Source organism: Dromiciops gliroides, chromosome 1, assembly GCF_019393635.1.
Source record: "Dromiciops gliroides isolate mDroGli1 chromosome 1, mDroGli1.pri, whole genome shotgun sequence".
In the NCBI taxonomy this organism is placed as follows: Eukaryota; Metazoa; Chordata; class Mammalia; order Microbiotheria; family Microbiotheriidae; genus Dromiciops; species Dromiciops gliroides.
In genome coordinates, this window is record NC_057861.1 from 248,161,527 (window position 1) to 248,183,471 (window position 21,945).

General features: G+C 34.8%; 1 protein-coding gene across 2 annotated transcripts in view; it reads right to left on the reverse strand.

The window, feature by feature from the left end:
• Positions 1–1,894: 1,894 nt before the first annotated feature.
• LOC122755242 (desmocollin-2-like) overlaps positions 1,895–21,945 on the reverse strand; it is an 84,975-nt gene continuing 64,924 nt past the window's right edge. Inside the window, exons 12-17 of one of the 2 annotated variants that reach the window (XM_044004815.1) lie at positions 21,044–21,268; positions 18,008–18,235; positions 16,475–16,599; positions 6,386–6,670; positions 4,954–4,999; positions 4,748–4,875 (exon numbers count right to left, since the gene is read on the reverse strand). In XM_044004815.1, the coding sequence (XP_043860750.1) occupies positions 4,964–4,999; positions 6,386–6,670; positions 16,475–16,599; positions 18,008–18,235; positions 21,044–21,268 (899 nt within the window). In that variant the 3' untranslated portion in view covers positions 4,748–4,875; positions 4,954–4,963. Of the gene's footprint in view, positions 4,876–4,953; positions 5,000–6,385; positions 6,671–16,474; positions 16,600–18,007; positions 18,236–21,043; positions 21,269–21,945 lie in introns of both variants that reach the window. The other variant, XM_044003962.1, reaches the window with a different exon arrangement.

A 21,945-nucleotide genomic window follows, 5' to 3' on the forward strand; every position in this document is an offset into this window, starting at 1 on the left:
CTGAATCCAGGGCCAGTGCTCTATCCACTGTGCCACATAGCTGCCCCCAATAATTCTCTTTTAATTAGAAAAAACAATTCAATTCACTTGAGTTATGAATTCAAGTTGTAAAATGTTATTTATGCTAAATTTGTTTCAGTTTGAAAAACTATTTTTTTAAAAACTTTGGTTGTCATAAGAGATACAGAAATGGAAATGTTATAATTTTGTAAGCATATTAATATTGCTTTCCTTCCAAATACATAACCAAACCTTTATCACCTTTGTAGGTAGAATAAGTCACAAGTCTATTTTTAAAAAATTGAAACTGTTAGAGATCAATATCATTTCCAATTTAGAAAAGTTGATTAAAATTTGAATTTATTATTTGAGATTCAAGACCTTATAATCATTATTGATTCCTTGACAAAAATGAATGAGCCTTAATAATTACTAAAACCTTCTTTTCATAATCCAATAATGTATCCATTATATAACATTAAAACCAGATATGAAAAGAGGAAAGCTAATCTCTTGTCAGTCTCTTCAAACATCTCAATCCCTTGCAGACCATTAAAAGCATCATTTTTTCCTCCTCAATTGCTTTTACATTATGCATTTCCTAGAATCCTTAAGAAAATTCCTGCATCTTCCCTGACAACATAGTCCTTCCCTTTTGAAAAGCTGTTCCTTGCTAGCAATGTATTACTCAATTTCTTTTTATAGTAGAAAGGCCATTAGATAGCACCAGAGTATATAGGTTCCAAGCCCAGGCTTTCAATTATCCAGGTATTAGACCTCAGGTATATCACTTGGTCTTTAGTTTCACCACCTTTTTTTCTAGTTTCAAATAGGGGGGAAAATCTATTAGTATCACCTCATTATTCCTTTGAGGAAAATTTGCAAACTTAAAAAACATAGAACTTTGAATTATCCTATCTTATCTATAAACGAGTTGGAGTAGATGATCCTAAAGCTCGTTCCTCCTTTGCTCAATTTTTTGAGCATTCAATACTATGCCTAAGGGATAGGAAGGATGTGTAAGAAATGGTCTCTGATTTGATGACGCTTCTATATCTGGTGGGGAGCAGGAGAGGAATTAGCTATGTGAAAACAAGTAGAAAACAATAAAAGTTAATATATAAATACCATCTTGTTTTAGATGATTATAACGTGATGTGATTTTTAACAAAACTGGAATAGGAAATCACATAAATAGTGACTGTCAAAAATAAAGGGGAGTGATCAAGAAAAAAACCATTCATACAACTGTAAACATTGCACAAAGTGGGCCCAAAGTCACGAAGGTATTTCAATATTTAATAGCTCCTTTATTTTTTTAATTTACAATACCATAGCATCATATACAATATATAGGAAATGAATTTATATTATATGTGAAAAATCAGATCTCAAGTGGCAAAAATAAATAAAAAATAATTTTCAAAAAGTTATTAAAATATTGTGACTTTTGGCCCACCCTGTGGGTGGCTCTGATGGTTCTGAAGCCATCCTCTACAATAGCGATGGTTCAATACCTTTCATCCCTCCTGTCAGGTTTAATGAAAAACTTTGAGCTGGGAAACCTTACACAGGTCTTGTCCTTCCCCTAATTCCCAGAAGTCTGTATAATACGTACCTTGCCTTTCTCTCCTAGACATTATAAAATATACTTCTCATCGGAAAAGTTTATTGAAGTCAACTCAATCCATTTTCCAACTTTTAGAACTATTTTTGACAGATTTTTTCATGCTCCACACACATTTGTCATTATAAATTAGCCTGCCTTGTTTGCTCCTTTTGATGGTAAGCTCCTTAAGGGAAATACTATCTGCAGTGTAATTCTCTAAACATAAAGGCATGAAATGAGCTGAAAGTCTTTTTATTAGTATGTAGTAAATGTTTTATTTTCCCATTCCATTTACAATCCTATAAAGTCGTAACTAATGTAACAGTGAATAACTTTAATTTTAGTAATGAAAGGTTCTTCTCTAACATGGACTTCTCCAAAAAAAAAAAAAAGAGCACTGGACATACAATTTACATTCTAAGTATATACATTTCCATAAACCAAGAAAATTATCCTGTACATTTGCATAAAAAGCAGTGTAATTTTTTTTAAGTTTTTAAGTTTTCTTTTTAAATCTCCATACTCTCTGGTTAAAGTAGCACACATTTTTTTTTAATTGTCTAGGATCATACAGTGTAAAGATAATACCAACCAACAAAAGGGGTATAACTTTTTTAAAATATAAAAAGATATAACACTTTCAAAAATGTGAATTTTAAATGGACATTTCAATAGCAAATTAATTCAAAGTAGGAAACATATAATCAATGCAAAATGCTATATCTGACCAAAATTCCCACTAAGCTGTATATATAAAATACCCACACCTTTGGGATGCATATAGCTAATTATAGAACCATCCTTTCACCAAACTCACTCAAACTACCCACCAATCTTACATAAACACTTTTTCCCTTGAATTTACTTAAGTTCCAGAGCAGAGGAAAGTAACATATATGTATAGGGGGAAAGAAGGGGGCTGAGTAGTACAAAAGAGAGCTAACAGAAGTTTTGGTTGTTTGGTTGCTTCAGTTGTGTCCAACTCTTCATGACCCCATTTGGGGTTTTCTTGGCAAAAATATTGGAGTGGTTTGCCATTTCCTTCTCCAGCTCATTTTACAAATGAGGAAACTGGGGGAAACAGGGTTAATTGACTCATGCAGGGTCACACAGCTAGTAAGTGTCTGAGGCCACACTTGAACTCAGGAAAAGGAATCTGCTGGATTTCAGGTCTGACGTTCTATTTGCTATGCTACCAAGTTATATAACAGCAATTCTTGGCTACTAAGAGGAAGAAAAAGAGTGGAGAATAAATTCTATGTAATCTATAAGTAGGCAAAAATAGTCCTTGGCATCCTATTGTCTCCGTTTTCCCTTCACCTGTTTTTACTCTTGCCTCCCAAAATCCCTTCTGCTCCAAAATCTCAGGTTCCCTATCCCAGTTTCTCCATGCTCAAAAATTCTCTCTGGATTCTTATGCTACCTACTTTAAAAACAAAAACAAAAACAAAACCTTATTCCCTTTGCTAATCACTAAGGAAACAATCTGATCACATTAGTTTATATCATTTGAGAACAAACTTAAGGTGTGACAATTTAATCTTTCAATGGCTATTTCCTTGCCATTCTAATGAAATGTCTAATTGATGGTGTTTACAGGGTAATGCTAAGAAATAATGAAGTGTGAGGAGACAGTTACTTTTTAAAAATCACATTGATTCTTGAAACAGGAGATGATAAACGAACACTTGTGGAACCCCAGATTAGGTGGAAAGGATGGAGAAGTGGAGAAGAGAAGCAGTTTGGAAGGGAAAAATGATATATAGGCCAAGAAGGATGGTGTCCTTAGGTCAATTTATATACCTTATAATTCATAAACTCAGAGGTGCATATTTAGCTAGACCTCCACACTTTGTTTAGAGAATTGTCCATAGCTCAGCTATTCTGGGAACTATCAAAACCTTGGTTTGGCCATGTAAAAGCAATCATTATCCTTTCTTTACCCAATATGACCAATTACCATGAAATGATGATTATAACATGAAATATTGACTGTTGTTATTCTGATCTGATTATGACACAAAACATTCCGTATGTAATCAGTCTTCACTGTCTGTAGCTTACTAAGTTCAGTTATATAATCACAACTTTAAAAAAATGTATTAACCACTCTGTACAAATTTCAAGGGAGTTGTAGAAAACTATTAAAACTTAATTGTCTAAATCATTGTTCATAAGTAGTAAAAGACAGGTAAGCATGTCGTAATACTGCACATTATTAGCAGTAAGCTTCATGCTGAAAAGAGAATGTCTAATCATAAGCAAGCCAGTTTACTCTCCTCTTCAAAGAGAAAATCATGTTGTTCATCCTGCAGTTTTAGTACTGAAAGGTCCTTCTTATTTCTGCCAATGAATGGAAGGCAACCAAGTAAGAGAAGCTAGTAAGGGCTTCTAACTCACAGAGAGAATAAAGTAGAATAAAGTAGTTCTATATATTTAATGTAAATTATAGATAAGGAGCTGGGCCCCTGGTTTTACAGATGAGGAAACTGAGGCAAAGAAAAATTGAGACTTATATAAGGTTACACAAATGGTAAAGCATCAAACGGAGAATTTGAGTCTTGGTCTTCTACCTCAAGAGTCAGTATTATGTTCAGTGAGTTTAATGAAGAGTTATTCTTTTTTCATCGTTGTTTTAAGACAGTGAGGATATGTCTTTCCCTCTCTACCTCCCTCCATCCCTCTTCTCTCCTCTTTCCCTCTCTCTCCCTCTTTTCTCTCTCTCCCTCTTTTCTCTCTCTCCCTCTCCTCTCTCCCTCCCCTTTCCCCCCACTTTCTCTCATCCCTTTATATGATCAAGGCACTATCACTCAGCTTATAATGGAGCCTTAGAAATAATCATTTGTCTTTTTGCCCCCAAAATAATGAAAATTGATTTCATTTTGCCATGTGTTTGCTTCTTGGGAGAGATAAATAGATTTTCAGAAAAAAAAGTGTGAGGGTAAGTAAATACTCCCTTCAAAATGAAGAAAAATTCACCCTCATCAGAGTCATCAAATTTAATTTTTTGTTCTTTTTGGAGTCCTCCAAACTATATGGAAAAAAGGTGTAGAAAAATTAGAACACATTTATCTCTTCATGCATGTTTGTGCCAATGCAGCAAATTTGGGTTCCAGGTGATCTAAAAATTCAAGCCCTTCTTCCTCATGGTGCTCACTGCAACACCCTACAGAACCAGCTGCAGAGCCTCTCCCTTCATAGTTATATGTAAGGACGTAGTCTTGAGCATTGGTGTTGTCTTCATTCTGATTGCAGAGTTGCAACTTCTACAAAGTAAGAAAACACATTTTATTATTTTTAAAGAGGCACCTAAATAGACGAATATAAAAAATATTTTTATTTACCTTTGATTGCTTAATTTTTAACCAGAGTGTGTCCTCTAATGGATTCCTACACACAAAAAATGTACATGGTTGGCCTGTATCATAAGCATACTATAAAATCAACATTTAGCAGATGTATAGCAATCATGCAGTTAGAAAAGTATGTGCAAATATGTTCTTCATAATCATGTTTTCATCAGGAAATTACAACTAAAAACAGTATTTTCTCATGAAAAGGAGGTAGAACCAGGACTCAGACCTTTGTAGTTTTTGGTTCAATACAATTGGTAAGCAATCTAGAACTACATCTCTGTACATCAAAATCAAGTTCCCCCAACCAACAGGCACAATGGAAAACATTTTTCTATATAGTTCAAATGAAATCAATGTAATTACATGAGAAGCACAAAATGAAGTTCATTTCAAGCTTAGACATTTCACAAAGTCAGGGCTAATCTTTCTTGTTTCTCCTGTTCTTTGTCTATCAAATTCCCTTGTCCTTAATTGGTAGCGGTTTGGCCAACTTTTGTCAAGTGCCATTCTTTCCACCCAGCCACCACAAGCTTTTCCAAAGATTAAGCTTCTAAGTACAGTGTATTGAACCAAAACCCCACAGATAAATGGTTCCACTGTCTTACCTTCTTTATGATTTGAGCTTAGAGTTACCTTGTGACATGAAAACCAGAGTCAAAAAAACGGGCCCAGACTTGGATTTCCCAACAATAGGCAATAGATCAATGATAAATCATAAGTCCTTCCTATCTCAGGTAAAGATCCAAAAGATTAAGGGCTTTGAAATATATAAATAAAAGATATTCAAAGCATTGCAAACTTAAAGAGAAAAGAAAGAGGTTATAATATCTGTTCTTTTTCATTCACAGTTTACCTCTCCAAGCCCTATACTGGTGTCATGAACTTGTTGGGAGAGAGGATACAGACAGTAAGATGTGCAAATTTAAATTCGTGAAATTTAAGTGTTTTTCTTAATTTATTATATTAAGTGAATTTGTACAGTAAAACACTCAAATGATATGAGTTTTATTGGGTGGCATTAGATATGCTGATGGACTGAAGAGTTAGTTACATAGTAAATGAAATGTAATAGATAAAATAGAATATGTTTCTGATTATCATGAATAATATGATTAATTAAGATTAATTTGAAAATATGAAATAGTTCCCCAAATTATATATTTAGTTTAGCCTATTACAAATCTACTGTTCAGTACATATATGTATTTATACTTATATATATATATGTGTGAGTTTGTACATATATTATGTGTGTGTATATATGTAGATATAGATCTCTTTATATAGATAGATCTAGATATACATACTCAGAGAGAGCTCTAAATAGATACATGCACACATATAGATATAGACATATCTATACACACATATACATTCTCAATACAAACATCATAGCTTGGAGACTACCCAGAAAACTTACTTCACCAAGACGTGGTTGAGTATAATTGTGCCACTCAGAGTATGCATATCTACAGGTATCAACTTCAACATGTCCTCCACTCCTGCATGAATCCAGGGTATGATGTCCTCCTCGACAAGATTCCAAGGTCTGATGTCCTCCTCGACAGGATTCCAAGGTCTGATGTCCTCCTTTTATCATTTCAAAACATTCCTGTCCCCCATTTTTAATTCCTGATCCCAACGTGCCACAAAAACCTTGGCCATTACCATTTATCATCTGTGTAGCAAATCCATTTGTGGAACACTGAAAGAAAGAGAACCATTTATGTCATGTGAGTCATGGATGAAAAGTATGATAAAGGGTAGAAAGGGAATAGTTTAAAATAAGGAAACTTCCTCAATCAATTCAGGCTGACACCTTCTCAGCTAGGTAGTATAGTTGTTGGGCTTTTTTTTTCCTTTTTGGGGGGTGATGAGGGTAAAGTGACTTGCTCAGGGTCACACAGCTAGTAAGTGTCAAGTGTCTGAGGCCAGATTTGAATTCAGCTCCTCTTGAATTCGGGGCCAATGCTTTATCCACTGTGACACCTAGCTGCCTTCTAGGTAGTATAGTTTTAAAGAATTGCCTAGGTCACTAAAGAATTAAATGACTAGCCCAGGGTCACAAAGCCCTATCTGTAGGAGACAGGATTTGAACCTTGGGTTTCATGGATCCCAGGCCAGCTCTCTATACCATAAACTTTGCTGCCTTGCATATAGGACATAGTAAACATCATATACTATAGGGACAGCATTATATCATAATAGCAGGGCTCTATTATATTTTCTTTTGTCAAATATATATAGACATTGTGGAAATTTATTTTGATTTGGGGACCCTACCTTTGGGCTGAGATTGGAAAGCCTTAGGCCCTCATGGTCTCTTCTGTGTGCGAGGGGCTGGTGCCCCTCCCCCTCTGCTTCAGCTGAGCCAGAAAGCCCCGTGGGCTGTGCAAGATGCCGGGTCAGACACTTCCTAGTTTTCTTACCCTGAGCAAATTACTTAGTTCATCACCTGTAAAATGATCTGGAGAAGGAAATGGCAAAACACTCCAGTATCTTTGCCAAGAAAGCCACAAATGGGGCCACAAAGAGTCAGATACAACTGAAACATCCATACAACAATCTCCTCAAGAGATCTCATTCCATCCTCTCTCATTCAACAGATTGTCCTCTCTGTCGTGCTGATTCCATCACTTATTTTCAGTTTCTCCTTCTCTACTGGCTCATTCCCTATTGCCTACAAACATGCCCATGTATTCCTTATCCTGAAAAAACCCTCAGTTGGTCTTTCTATCCCTGCTATCATTCTATGTCACTTGTGCCCTTTGTGGCTAAACTCAAAGACTTTGAAGAAAGCTCAAAGATTTTGAAGATAAACATATGAATCAACAGGACAAACAGCAACAACAGAAGGAAACATGGCCCCAAGATCTAGTAAATAAGTGCAGGCATATTTGAAGAAATACTTCAAAATAAAGAAAAATGATCCAACACTTTATGAAACAGAAAAGCTTGTGGATTTGAGAAGAATATGGAACCAGAACGTGCTATTCCCAGGTCTCCCAGAAGGACAAGACAAAGCAAAAACAAAACAAACAAACACCATTATGATAAAGGAAATAATACAACAGAACTGCCCAGAATTTCTGAACATAAAAATTGAAATTCCAATTGAAAGAATTCATAGTTTACCTCTAGGGGAAAAAAAAAAAACAACCCAAGGCTGTAAAATCCATGACAGTGCTTAAATTTAAAATTTCAATTCAGAATCAAATTTTTGTAAGCCATCAAGGGAAACCTTAAATTAAAAGGAAAGGATATTTGAGCAACAGAAGACTATTCTTCACACACTAGAAAAAGGAGAAGATAATGGAATAATGTATTTCTAAGAGGAATGGAGCTCAAGATAAACCCAGCTTAACCATACAAGAAAAAAAGATGGACATTCAATAAGAAAGCGTTTGGAACACTTTTAGAAAGAACCAGAACTGAAGATATCATTTGCTTCTCAAACACCCCATACAATAGAAATGTAGGAGTGAATAAATGTAATAAGCAAGGACAACAGCAACAAAGTGACAACAGAAAGATGAGTAAGAGAATTCTTTCCAAATATTCATAAGACGACAGGGATGAAGGTGGAAACCTGGTAGAGGTAAGAGCAAAAAGGTACAAAAGGAATATCATGCATAGAAACTAGAGATCCCCTGCCTAGAGGGAAATGTTTCTTTTGTGGGACTACATTACATGGGAGGTTACGTAAGAGAGAAAAGTTGGGGGATAGAGAAGAATGAGTGATGTGCCCATATCAAATCATGGGCTAACAATGAGGGGAAGGTGAAATCTGTGGTCTCAGAAAGAGAAGAGCCAACAGGGGAGCAGATGAAGAGGAAGGAAGAAAGATTAAAAGATGGTGAAAAATTAAGGAGGCCTTACTTTAAAGGTAGGAAGGGGTTCCACTAATGTATGTTCCCATGAGTGAAAAGAGATGACTGATGAAGAAAAATGAAGATTTTACGTTGGATAAGACATTGGGGATTTGATGCTTGAAATGTCACCTTGTCCTGGAAAGGGGAGATGGAACCCCTAGGGGCAAGTGGCACCTGGAAGAGTCAACATAGGAAGATTTCCAGGCAAAAGTAGAAAACAAAAAGTTCAACAAGAAAAGATATGGATCACTGTTGGACTGCATAATCAGGGCTGTGGTAGAGAAGTGACCCTACCATGAGGCAGTATCTTCTATAACACCTACAATAATTGGCATGATGAGGCAAGCCCTACAGGGCAGTGACAGATAGCACCTAGAGAGGAGCCTAGAATGGATACCTTGGAAGCTTTTATTGCATGAAGAATATAGAAAAAAATAGAAGACCAGATAATTATAGTGGTCATGACTCAGAGAATGAGGGACTAGAGTAAACAGAAAATATTTAATGAAAAAGAGAAAAATCCTTTTGGAAAAGGGGATCAAAAATGAGATTTTACAACTAAGGAACAGGACTAGCTTAAGGGTTAGAGAAGAAAGGGAAATCTATTTGACTGAGAGGGAAAAAAGAGGAAGAAGAAACAGATAACAGATAAAAGCAGGAGAGAAAAAAAATAATAAATCAAACCCTAAAGGGCATCAAATGAGATAAAAGGGAGGGAAAGAAAGCCAGTGGGAACAGGGACACCTTAAAAAAATATATTGAAGTAAGTAACTGATAGAAAGTAATACTTTGTCTACAGCAGAAGAGGGAACTTGAAACAGAAAAGTTCCTGTAAAGACAACATTAGTGCATCTAGGAAAAGAAGGGAAGTGGTTGAATGGGGAGGGGGGGAATCTTTGTATCAAATTATTCTGATAAGGGGTTGGTACCCAAGATATATAAACAATTAAGAAATATGTATAAAACAAATAGCCATTCTCTGATATTTAAATGGTCAGAAGATAAGAACAAACATTTCTCAAACAAAGAAGGGCAAAGTATTCATAACTCTATGAAAGAATGCTCCAAGTCACTAATAAGAAGAGAAATACAAATCAAAACAACCCTGAAGTTTCATCTCACTCCCTGCAAATGGGCAAAAAAGACAAAAAATTGCAGAGGTTATGTCAGTGGAGCTCTGACATGGTACATTTTGGGAAGTAATTTGGAATTATGCAAATAGAGTGACTAAAATGTCCATATGCTTTACCAGAGATTCTCTTACTAAGCTTATCTTCCAAGAAAACCATCACAAAGGAAAAAAAAATCCTCATATACTACAAAATATTTCTATTAGCATTTTCTGTGATATCTAGAAATTGGAAACAGCACATACTTATCAATTAGAAAATGGCTAAACACATTCTGGTACATAAATTAAAGGAATATTACTGTGCTTAGTGGAAATGATGTGTATGATGAATACTGAAGAACATGGAAAGATCTACATGAATTGATAGAGTGAAATATGCAGAGCCAAGAAATCAACACACACAGTAACTACGACAATATAAAAGGAAAGAACAATGATACTCCCCCAAATCAAAAGTAAATGTAATAAAATTCTAAAGCTCAAGGAGGACTCAAATGAAGAGATAAGCAATAATATTCCCAAACTACATCTTTATGGAGGTGGGAGGTCCAAAAGTATTTCATGTTGCAAATCTTTTCAGACTTTTTCAACATATTGACAAGTTGTTCTGACTTATTTTTCCCTCTCCAAAAATGCCATTTGTCATATGAGATGGCTCTCTTGGAGGGAGAGGTGTAGGGATACACAGAAAATATCAATGAAAACTTATTTGAAAAAAAAAAAGTGAGCTTTTGGTGGCACTACTTTCATATTTCTTCTACAATATATTATTATGAAAATCTCCCTGGACCTGCCAAGTTGATTGTGTGTAGTAAGATTTGAAAATAATGATCAAAAATAGTGGTATGCTAAGAAATGTCAAATAACCATCTCTGCAGGAAAAAAAAATTGTGCAGCAAAACACTTTTTTACATTTAATTTGTATTATTAACATTTTCTCCACTGCTTTCTTAGGTTTAGACAATCAACAAAATAATAAATCAAGCCCTGATTTATAGCACTGACAGATTTGTGAGGTATAAATTCACTGAAAATTTAGCAATTTACAACTCACATTGAAAATTTAGCAGTTGGTAGTAATCTGGTTCAAACTGACTCTAGCACACCTCTGAATCATATATGAAATCTACATCATTGTCAAATGAAATTGATGCTAAGCATAAACCTTATCTATTACTATTTTTTCATTAGTCTCTCTTCTCCCATAGAGTTCATATATCTGATAGTTATATGATCCACCTTTATGCAGATGACTAATATTTCTATATTTTTCCTTCTCAATCACTTACCCAAGGTCTGATGTGGTATCTTCAAATAGACATTTGTCACTGTCACTTTAAACTCAGCACATCTAAAACTCAAGTTGTTACCTTTCTCTACTGTGAAAAAAAATGCTCTAAGTACTGATTTTTAAAAGAGTCATTTTTTGCTTTAATTCATTTCCTGGGATAAATTGTATTCTCTATATAACTTAATTTTGATTATGTTATCCTCTTCTATGGGTTTAATGATCACTTCACGAGTCAGTGAAAGGTAGGAAACAAGCCCCTGAAGACTTGGGTTCAAATCTCACCTCAGCCACTAGTTATGTGATCTTGTTGATCAAGTCATTTTCTCATTTTAAAGTCAGTGGTTTGTACTTAATGAACTCTAATGTCCCTCACAGCTCTAAATCTATGATTTTGTATTCAAATGACTCCAAAATGTATATATCAAGCCCATTCTCCTAAATTCCAGCTTCACATCCTGCTTTGTCCTGGTGGCTTTTTCTACCCAAATGGCATAATGAACATTAAATTCATTTCTCAATCTGAACATCACCTTCTTTAACTAAATCTAGCTCTCAATCCAAATTTCACTATTTCTTTAGATAGTACCATCCTTTTTCCAGTTACCCAGGCTCAAAATATATGGCTAATCTTTGAGTTTTCCTTCTCACATATTCTATAAATCCAATCAACCGCCCAGTCTCATTAATCCTATCGCAAAAGCATCTCATGTTTTTCCCCTTTGCCCTCCCCTCACAATACTACCACTCTAATTTAGATCAAAATCTTCTCTTGTATTGAGACAAGGCTCCTGATTAGTCTCCACTCCCTCTAGTCTCATCCTTTTCTAATTTATCCATTCAAGTACCAATCTAATTTTACCAGTACATGTCAAGATACTGCTGAAAAACATTAGTGACTCTGTATGGCCAGTAGGACAAGAGAGAACCTGCATGACCTGGTATTTTCGGCTATATTACAGTCAAATGGAATGTGTGTACACACACACACACACACACACACACACACACACACACACACACACACACATGCTTTTCTTCCATAAGGACTGAGCCACATCCACATGCCTAGACCCAGTTGGTGCTCACTAGAACCTTTCAGAATAGAGAATTTCCTTAAAAGTTCAGTTTAAATGCCACCTCCTCCCTGAAGTTTTCCCTGAACTCTTGGGCAAAAGATCTTTTCTTTCTCAAATGTTCCCAGATGACTTTGTCAGAAGCTATTTTCTTACATAATAGTTTAAGACAGCATTTGTAAGAAATGTATTGAACCATTCTTAGATGTTTCATTTTCTTAAATGTTACTTTTATTTCATATTCCACTTACAAAAAATTCTAAAGCTACTAGTTAATCTTGATTTGTTACTTTAGTACTATAAAAGAGCTATAATTTCATCAGTGTGCATATGCCCTTCATACATTAGTATATAGTTTCCAGGAATTACTATGGCTAAAAAAAAAAATTTCTTTAGTGACATTTTCTGATAGTAAGTGCCTCAAAACTTAGACAGGTTCCTACATGAAACACATTCTTGTCAGTAGTCCCATATATTTTTCAACTTTGTAGGCCCTGTGCATGTTAAGAGGCAGCAAGCATAGCCTTCCAAAGATTAGATCACCTCCAAGCCACAAAGAGCCACTAGGTTAGGTCTTTAGGGCAGAAATTAAGCAGGAATGTTAGTTATTTTAAGAGGTTTTTAAAGTCTAATTGAATGCAAAAGTATAGCATGCTTTCTCAGATAGACACACCTGGAAGGGATCTAGCTTACTGTAACTAACACATGGAGAAGCTAAGATATTGTTTTATATGTTGGCTACATATGCCAGTTAAAGACAAGCATAGGTGGGGGGTGGGGGAGTGGAATCTAGCATTTTTCATTCTGGCCAAGCCTACCATATTAAAATATTGACAAATAAATTCCACAAATTAATTTTCTTTTTTCTTCAGTGACACAAACATACCACTAGGTAAGAAACCCTAGACAACTTTTTTGAGTCTTTTCTTTCCTTTAACCCTCAGATCTACACCAATCATCAAGACATGTCAGTTCTTCATTTGAAACTTCTCACATCTGTGTCTAACCTCTTGTAAAATCCCTCTAGCACCAGAAAGGAAAAATAATTGGCAGAAAATAGGTTGAAGAGAAAAATATTCAATTCTGGTTTGGTTTTGTGTTCTCTACCAAGGAGAATGATCAGTATACTGTTAGGCCTAGAAAAAGGGCAGGATCTTCAACAGAAGATTAGTAGCAGATACAAAATAGAGGTGGAGCCAAGATGGCAGAGAAAAGGCAGGTACTCCCCCAAAGCCCTCCGAATACCTTTAAATAATGCTTCAAAACAAATTCTAGAGTAGTAGAACCTGCAAAAAATATGGAATGAAGCAATTGTCCAGTACAAGACAACTTAGAAGGTCAGCAGGAAAGGCCCATTGTACCAGGGTGAAAGTGGAGCACATACCAATATAGATTCAGCAAACCAAAAGCAGGCCTTTGGGTGAGCTACAGTGGAGTTTTCCAGACCTCTCAGCCCACAGACAGTAAGAGTCAGACAAATGGTTAAAAAAAGATTACAGGGGACCCTTTGTTGGTACCAGGGGTGAGACTCCATTGCATTGTCCATAGTTGGATCTGGGTCACATTCCTGGATCTCAGTCACAGGGAAAACAGGAGCACTAGTAAACCAGAACTTCTGCCTACAGTAGAGCTGGGCCCCTGGTCACAATTTCAGGGGAAAAAGAAGTGCTTATGGTTGCTCACAGACCAGTGCACAATAGAGGAGACTAGTAAACACACTTCTTCCTAGGTCATACAACCTTGAAAGAAGTGGAATCCCCAGAATTAACTCTAAAAACAGCTGCCTGAAAAACCCAAAGCTTTGGGCAGTGCCCCTCCACTTTGGAAGCAGAGCCCCACTTTAGCACAAAGTTAAAAGTCAAGAAATGAGCTGGAAAATGAGCAAATAGCAGAAAAAGGTCCTGACAATAGAAAGTTGCCAAGGTCACAGGGAAGATGAAAACAGAAACTCAGAAGAAAACAAAGTCAAAACTCCTACATCCAAAGTCTCAAAGAAAAATATGAATTGGCTACAGGCCACAGAAGAGCTCAAGAAAGGATTTTAAAAATCAAGTGAGAGAGGTAGAGGAAAAACTGGGAAGACAAATGAGAGTGATGCAATAAAATATTGAAAAAAAAAAAGTCAAGAGCTTGGGAAAGGAGTCCCAAAAAATACTGAAGAAAATAGAATAGGTCTAATGATAAAAGAGGCACAAAAATTTAATGAAGAGAAGAATGCCTTGAAAAGCAAAACTGTCCAAATGAAAAAGGAAGTACAAAAGCTCACTGAACAAAATAATTCCTTAAAAATGAGGATTTGGCAAGTAGAAGCAAATGACTTTATGAGACATCAAGAAGCAATAAAATGAAATCAAAAGAATGAAAAAATTATTAAATATCTCATTGGAAAAACAACTGAACTGGAAAATGGATCCAGGAGAGATCATTTTAAACTTATTGGACTATCTTAAATCCATGATCAAAAAAAGAACAGTCATGGTCTGTCAAGACATTACCAAGGAAAATTGTCCTGCTATTCTAGAACTAGAAAGTAAAATTGAAAGTGAAAGAATCCGCTGACACATTCTGAACAAGATCTCAAAATGAAAACTTCCAGGAATATTATAGGCAAATTCCAGAGCTCCCAACTTAAGGAGAAAATACTGCAAGCAGCCAAAAAGAAACTATTCAAATATCATAAGCCACAGTCAGTATCAAACAAGATTTAGCAGTTTCTACATTAAAGGATCAGAGGACTGGTAATATGATATTCCAGAGGGCAAAAGAGCCAGGATTACAACCAAGAGTTACCTATACAGCAAAACCAAGTATAATTCTTCAGGGGGAAATATGGATATTTAATGAAATAGAGTACTTTCAAGCATTCCTGACGAAAAGACCAGAGCAGAATAGAAAATCTGACTTTCAAATATGACTCAAAAGAAGCATAAAAAGGTAAACTAGAAAGAGAAATCATAAGGGATTAAATAAGGTTAAACTGTTTATATTCCTTCATGGGAAAAAGAAAAGATAAGGAAAAGGGCCAAAAATATTTATAGCAGCTCTTTTGGTTGTGGCAAAGAATTGGACATTGAGGGAATGTCCAAGAATTGGGGAATAGACTCTCAGTATATTTGAGGTATGCCAATACACAGTTCCACCTCCTTCATTGAACTCTATGCACACTCATTATCCTTATAGCATTTGATCATACATGCATTGCTTCATACTGGCATTTACCAGTTTCATAATGGTACAACCTGTATCTCCAAGTATGTTTTAAAATCCTTAAAATAGAAACTATGTCTCCTGTTTCTTTTGTACTACCAAAAGCATGTAGTACTGTCTTGATCATATAGTAGGCATTCAATAAGTACATGTTAAATTATATAACAATTTATTAAGTAAAAATAAGAGGTACTTTGAACCCTATAAGGAAATTAGGCTAGATATTAATATGTACCTCACCTATCACATGTTGTTATAGAGTTTGGCAAGGATTTAAAAGACATTTACAGGAAAAACAAACTATAAAGAGTTCAATTTTTCCTGCAAATCATTTTTGCCTGTAGAAAGAATTAAATAGATTTTATAGGTTTTTTGTTTTTTGTTTTTTAGTAGAAGGGTACAATTATCTGGTCAACAATCAGACAAAATATGTTCATCTCTTTTACACAAAACACTATTATTGCTTATGAAGACACAATTTCAAGGAGCAGGTTTAAAATCTTAAACCTGCTGGAAAGCTTCCCTCAAAATTACTTTATATCCTATTTTGTACATATGTTTTATTTACCTATATGTTTATATTTTGGTTTCACTAGATACATGGTAAGGTCCTTGAGAACAAAAACTATTTTCATGTTTTCTCTGTATCTCATGGCCTAACACACAGAATGTACTTAATAAATTCTTAGTTATTGGTTGATTACAGTAGAAAAATAATTAGTAATGCCACTTAACCACTACAACTATGTCAAAATCTCATGCTGTTATCAACAAATGCCTTCTGAATGTTCTCGTGTTAGCTGACAAAGCACATGATGATATCAAAAAATTTTACTGACATCAAAATTGTTTTTTGTGAAGAAGCAAAGCCTCACATATTAAAAAGATAATCCATTCATGATTAAAGATTTGTTTCTAAAACCACATTACTTACCACTCTGTCATCTCCAGGAGCTTCTGTGTTTGATATAATTAGATTTTGCTGAGCCATATCATCAGGAAAAGGCTTTTTTACTTTTGAAGTACTCCAAATTCCACAGACTAAGGTGAATAAGACACCTAAGTGAGGGATAGAATGCAAAACAATAAGTACAAGGTATATAGAATGATTACCAACTGATTTAATTATTTTAGATCCTTGGATTAATTCTTCATTTTCCTATTTATGGATTAATTGGATACAACTGAAAAATGTCATTAAGTGTACTTCAAGTGGTTTCTTTTGGCCACTCCAAACTGAGCAAAACCAAGTCAACTTAGGTTTCAACATCAGTAGTCTAATGTATATTTACATGACTTTAACCATTCTCTAATAGAATCAGAGTCTAATAGAATTCCCACAAATAAAAAAAGGATATAAACTTTGGGCAGTATGTAACATTTACACACTTTACAATTTACATTTAGGGAAGGGATTTTTTCCCCCAAATATCCTACTGAATACAAAAAGTATTAATTGTTTCTATGACTACAAGGCAAAGAAAGACCATTCTGTCCTGAATAAATGTTTTTGGTCAGTATTTTTATTAAAGACACTGTATCATTTCTCCACTGTTAAAGATTTAAATTATATGCTAAATCTTTATATGGTTATAAAATACAAAAAGTTAAAATTATATATTTTTTTACTACATGGTGTCAAAGTCCCTAATTCAGTTGCATAAATATGCACTAAAACTTTAGGTTTACCTTTTACATATATAATATAAACCCACATATTAAAAGAAACATGTAATTGCTTCTTCATGTAGTCCTAGTCTGATGTCTCCTTGTGGTGTTAGGTAAGATTAGATTCTCAAAGAATAGGAGAATAAAGCTTAAACTCTGATAGATTCTACTATTCTGGAGAGTCTTCAAGTAGACACCTGACAAATGGTCTCCGTTCTGCATTCTAAGGACCAACCTAGCTAAGCTACAAACAGATTATTACCAAGTAAACTGACCACTTAGCGACAATTTTTTGGCTATAGCAACCAGTGAAACAAAGAAAAACACAAAATATATTTATACATATGTGTATGAACCCCCATATATAGAACTCAGTTTAAGTAAAGCTAAAGCAATACCATTTCTGAGGCTTTAAATTCAATTGCAATTTTCATATTGGCTCCTAACCATTAGTATAAAAGATATTTACTTAAAAGTAGTCCAGTGGAAAGAGGAGGAACCTTGAAATTGGAAGCCCCAGACTTAATCCTAAACTCTGCCACCTGCTAGCAGCCTGACTTTTAGAAAGTCACTATTTCTTTAAGGCCCAGGTTAATCATTGATAAAATGATGGTAACAACACTTATGGTAAGGCATCTCCATCACAAGTTTCTGTGAGAAAGACAATTTGTAAAATATAAAGCCCTATATTCAAATAGTATATAATTTTCATAGGATCTCTGGGTTGGAAGGAGCCTCAGAGACCATCTAGCCCAAATAGCATTATTATTATTATATTCAACTAAATAAGAAGACTTACAAAATAGTAATGCTACACCCAATAATATTGCAAGGATGGCCCATGTGCCCAGTCTTGTGTCTGGATGTGCTGATTTCTCAGATTCACATTGTTCTGGATGAACACAATCACAGAGATTAACTCGCAAAGTCTTTGTTGAAGACATTCCATGTCTATCACTCACAATGATAGGCACGGCATATTTTCCAAATTGAGCATTATTCTGATATGAAAGATGCGCAGATGTATCTGAAAGAAAAAAAAGTCAAGTATTATAAACTCTTAGGTTATATTCACTGTTGTTCCTCCATCTATCGCTCTACATTTTTATCACAATTGTCCATAATGATCACACTCCTGTTGAGCTACATGTCATCATTCAGTAACTTTTATTCAGTGTCTAACCTGTATAAATCATTTTCCTAGGCAATAAAGTATAGAGAAAAGAATAAGTCACAGAATCTGCTTATAGAGAGTTTATACTCTAAGTAGAGAAATGAAACAAAATAAATAACAATTTTACAAAATAAGGTAAGCTAAGTACATAGGAAAGGTGCAAATAAACTTTAGGGGAAATTCAAGGCATTTCTGGCCACTAGTAGGTGACAAAAAGTTCCGTGGAGGAAATGGTAATTGAGCTGGGCCATTAGAGATAATGTAATTTTTCAATATGTAGACATTAGAGATGGGGAAGGAGAACTAGAGAAGTGTAGTCAAGGCATAGATGATTTGATGAACACTAAATGGAGCAGAAAAATGAAAGGATAAAGTAAGGGATTAGTGATTCATACAGTTTGCCAGGAAATGTTATGTGAAAGGATTGTCTGAGATAAGTCTAAAAAGGTAGACTGGAACTAGATTATGAGGATGTCTACAATACTGCACTAAGGAGTTTAGTCATTATTGGATAGGTAATCAGGAACCAGTGAATGTTTCTAAGCAGGAGAATGACACAATAAAAATTATTTTAGCTAAATTTCTATAATTGCTTAAATTGTTAAATATAACTGTCTTTACCTATATCTCTAGCTACAAATAACCACAAATGAAGCCATCTTATTTGTCTTGACCAGTCTATCTTTCTATAGACTGTCTTCTGTGAAAATCTACTATTAAGCCCCAAATTCTAACATTTCAACAGTATTTGTCTTCTAGAACAATAATTGGTAATTTTCATCATATATTTAGGGCAATGAACTAAAATATTGAGTACCTTTAATGCTTTGAAAGTTTGCCACCAAAAACCGCATAAGTTGCTACTATGTCCACATATTATAGTAAACATACTTTATTTTTCTAGATAACCTAATAATGACTATATGTTAGAGCTTTATTATTTGACTTCATTCTCACATGAAGAACATATGTGCACATATACATATGTGTTCTTGTGTATTTAGATATGTAAACATAGTTGATATTAGTGGAGCTAGTTGTGATGTTGATAGGCTAGGATTTTATGCCATTAGAGAAACATCGAATCATACTTTTTTTTTTTAATCATCAATTGTTATAAGAGTTTCACTCTGGGTTATTCACTCATTCATTACCTATAATTAAAAGATTCATAGGTTTCCATGAAATAGCTTTGTGGTATTTTGTGTATCTCAAAAACAAATTATCAGGAACATAATTTAAATATAATTCTTAGTTCTGTACTACTGATAATAATTTTGGGAATAGATTGATATCGAATAACAAGCAACTAACATTAAACAAAGGAAATAAAGCAACTTACTACTTTGGAAAATGATTAACAACTAATGCTTGCCACTGGTAGCATAAATTCCAAAAGAACAGGAGATTAAGACAAACTATTGAAGAGATTTTAGCTGTGGCTAATATTCTAAGAGAAATCAAAGAATTTTAGGATTAGCATGGATTTCGGAGGTTATCAAAGCCAACTTATATCTGAATAGGAATATGTTCTATACAAAATCCCTGACAAGTACTAAGTCAAGCTTTCAAAACACTAGTGCTATGAAACTTCCCAAGGCAGTTGATTCTACCTTATGACAGATCAAATTTTTAGGAGGTTTTCCCTGACATTTAACAAAAATTAGCCTTGGAAACTTCTACCCATTACTCCTAATTTTGTTCTCTGAGGCCAAAGGTGGGGTGGGAAACAAATCTCATGCCTCTTTCATATAACAGTACTTCAGGTACCAAAACCAGAACTCATCTTTCCCCATACATACTGTCCTCTTCCTATCTTTTCTATTATTACTGAGACCACTGCCATTATCTTTGCACCCTGTCAGTTACCTTAGTGTCAGCCTTGACTCCAAACTCAAACTCATACTCATATTCAATCCACTATCAAATCTTGTCATTTCTACCTTCATAACATCTCTCCTATACATCCTGTTATTTTCACTCATACAGCCTTACAATGACTACTGCTATGGCCTTCCGGTTGATTTTGCTGCCTCAAGTCTTTCCCTACCTCAACCCATCTTCCATTCAAAAGCCCAAGTTTAGGTCTGAACATCTCTCTCTCTCTCTCTGTGTCTCTATTTCTCACACACACACACACACACACACACACACACACACACACACACACACACACACACACACACACTCTCAATGCAATGAACTTTGGTGGCTTCAAATTACTTTTAGGATCAAATAGAAAATCTTATTTGGCTTTTAAAGCCTTTCACAACAAAATGCTTTCCTACCTTTCCATTCTTCTTGAATTTTATTCCTCTCTACCCAGTCTAAGATTCAACTACATAGACCCACTTGCTGTTCTTGATACATGGTACTCCATCTCTGTTTCACCTGTTTTTGCACTGGCTATTGTCAATGCTTGGAATACTCTGCTTCCTATCAGCCATTCACTATTAACTTTCTTGGATTCCCTAAAGACTCAACTTAAATGCCATTTTCTCTAGGAAGTCCTTCCCAGTCACACCACCCCCAAAACTAGTGTCTTGCTTCTATATATTTCCCAAAAGTAGAGTCTGCGTTGTACATATCTTGGTACCCCAGGTTCTTAGAACATATCACGCTTCTTCTAGTAAGTATGAAATTGAGTTGTAGACCACATACCATTCAATCTGGTGACTGTCCATATTTTCTGGATATCAGGAGAACTGAGTCCTAATTTGAAATTAAATGGAGGTCCATTCATGGGATCATCAGGATCAACAGCAATGATTGTCGCATGTTCCATCTTTGGTTTGCAAATTACTATATTCTCTTGATGAATGACTGGAGCATTGTCATTCACATCTTCAAGGATAATTCCAAGGGTGCCAGTACATGTTTTACCATCTAGGAAAATTAGAGAAAATTTCAAAGCAGCTTTTACCCTTTTATTCATTCTTGGTGGTAATCAGATTCAATTTTAAACCCTAATTACCTAGAATCTTAAACCTTTTACTTCATCTGAGAGCTTGCATTCCTCTCCACTCCTACTCTCAATTTTATATTATACAGCCTTTTGTATCTCTTCAATCACAGTAACAAGATTTTGTGAAAATAAACAAAAACTTAAATGATATTGCAGCAAACACATTAGTTATATAAACTTAAAATATATCATTTGAGTCAACCACTATCCTAAACCACTTTAACTTCTGGTTAGAAGCAGTGAAGCAAACTAGCAAGAATATGACAGCAATATATCATGAGGATAATACACTATAACCAAGTAGGATTTATACCAGGAATGTAGGGCTGAGTTAATATTAGCATAATTGACCATATAAATAAAAAACAATAGAAATTATATGATTATCTCAACAGATACAGGAAAAGCCTTTGACAAAATGCAACACCCATCCACACCTATTAAAATACAAGAGAACATACCAAAAAATGGAGTTTACCTAAAATGATAAGTAAGATATATCTAAAACTATCAGGAAGCATTATCTGACCTGTAATGGAGATAAGCTAGAAGCCTTCTTAATAAAATTAGGGTGAAGCAAGGATACCTGTTATTACCA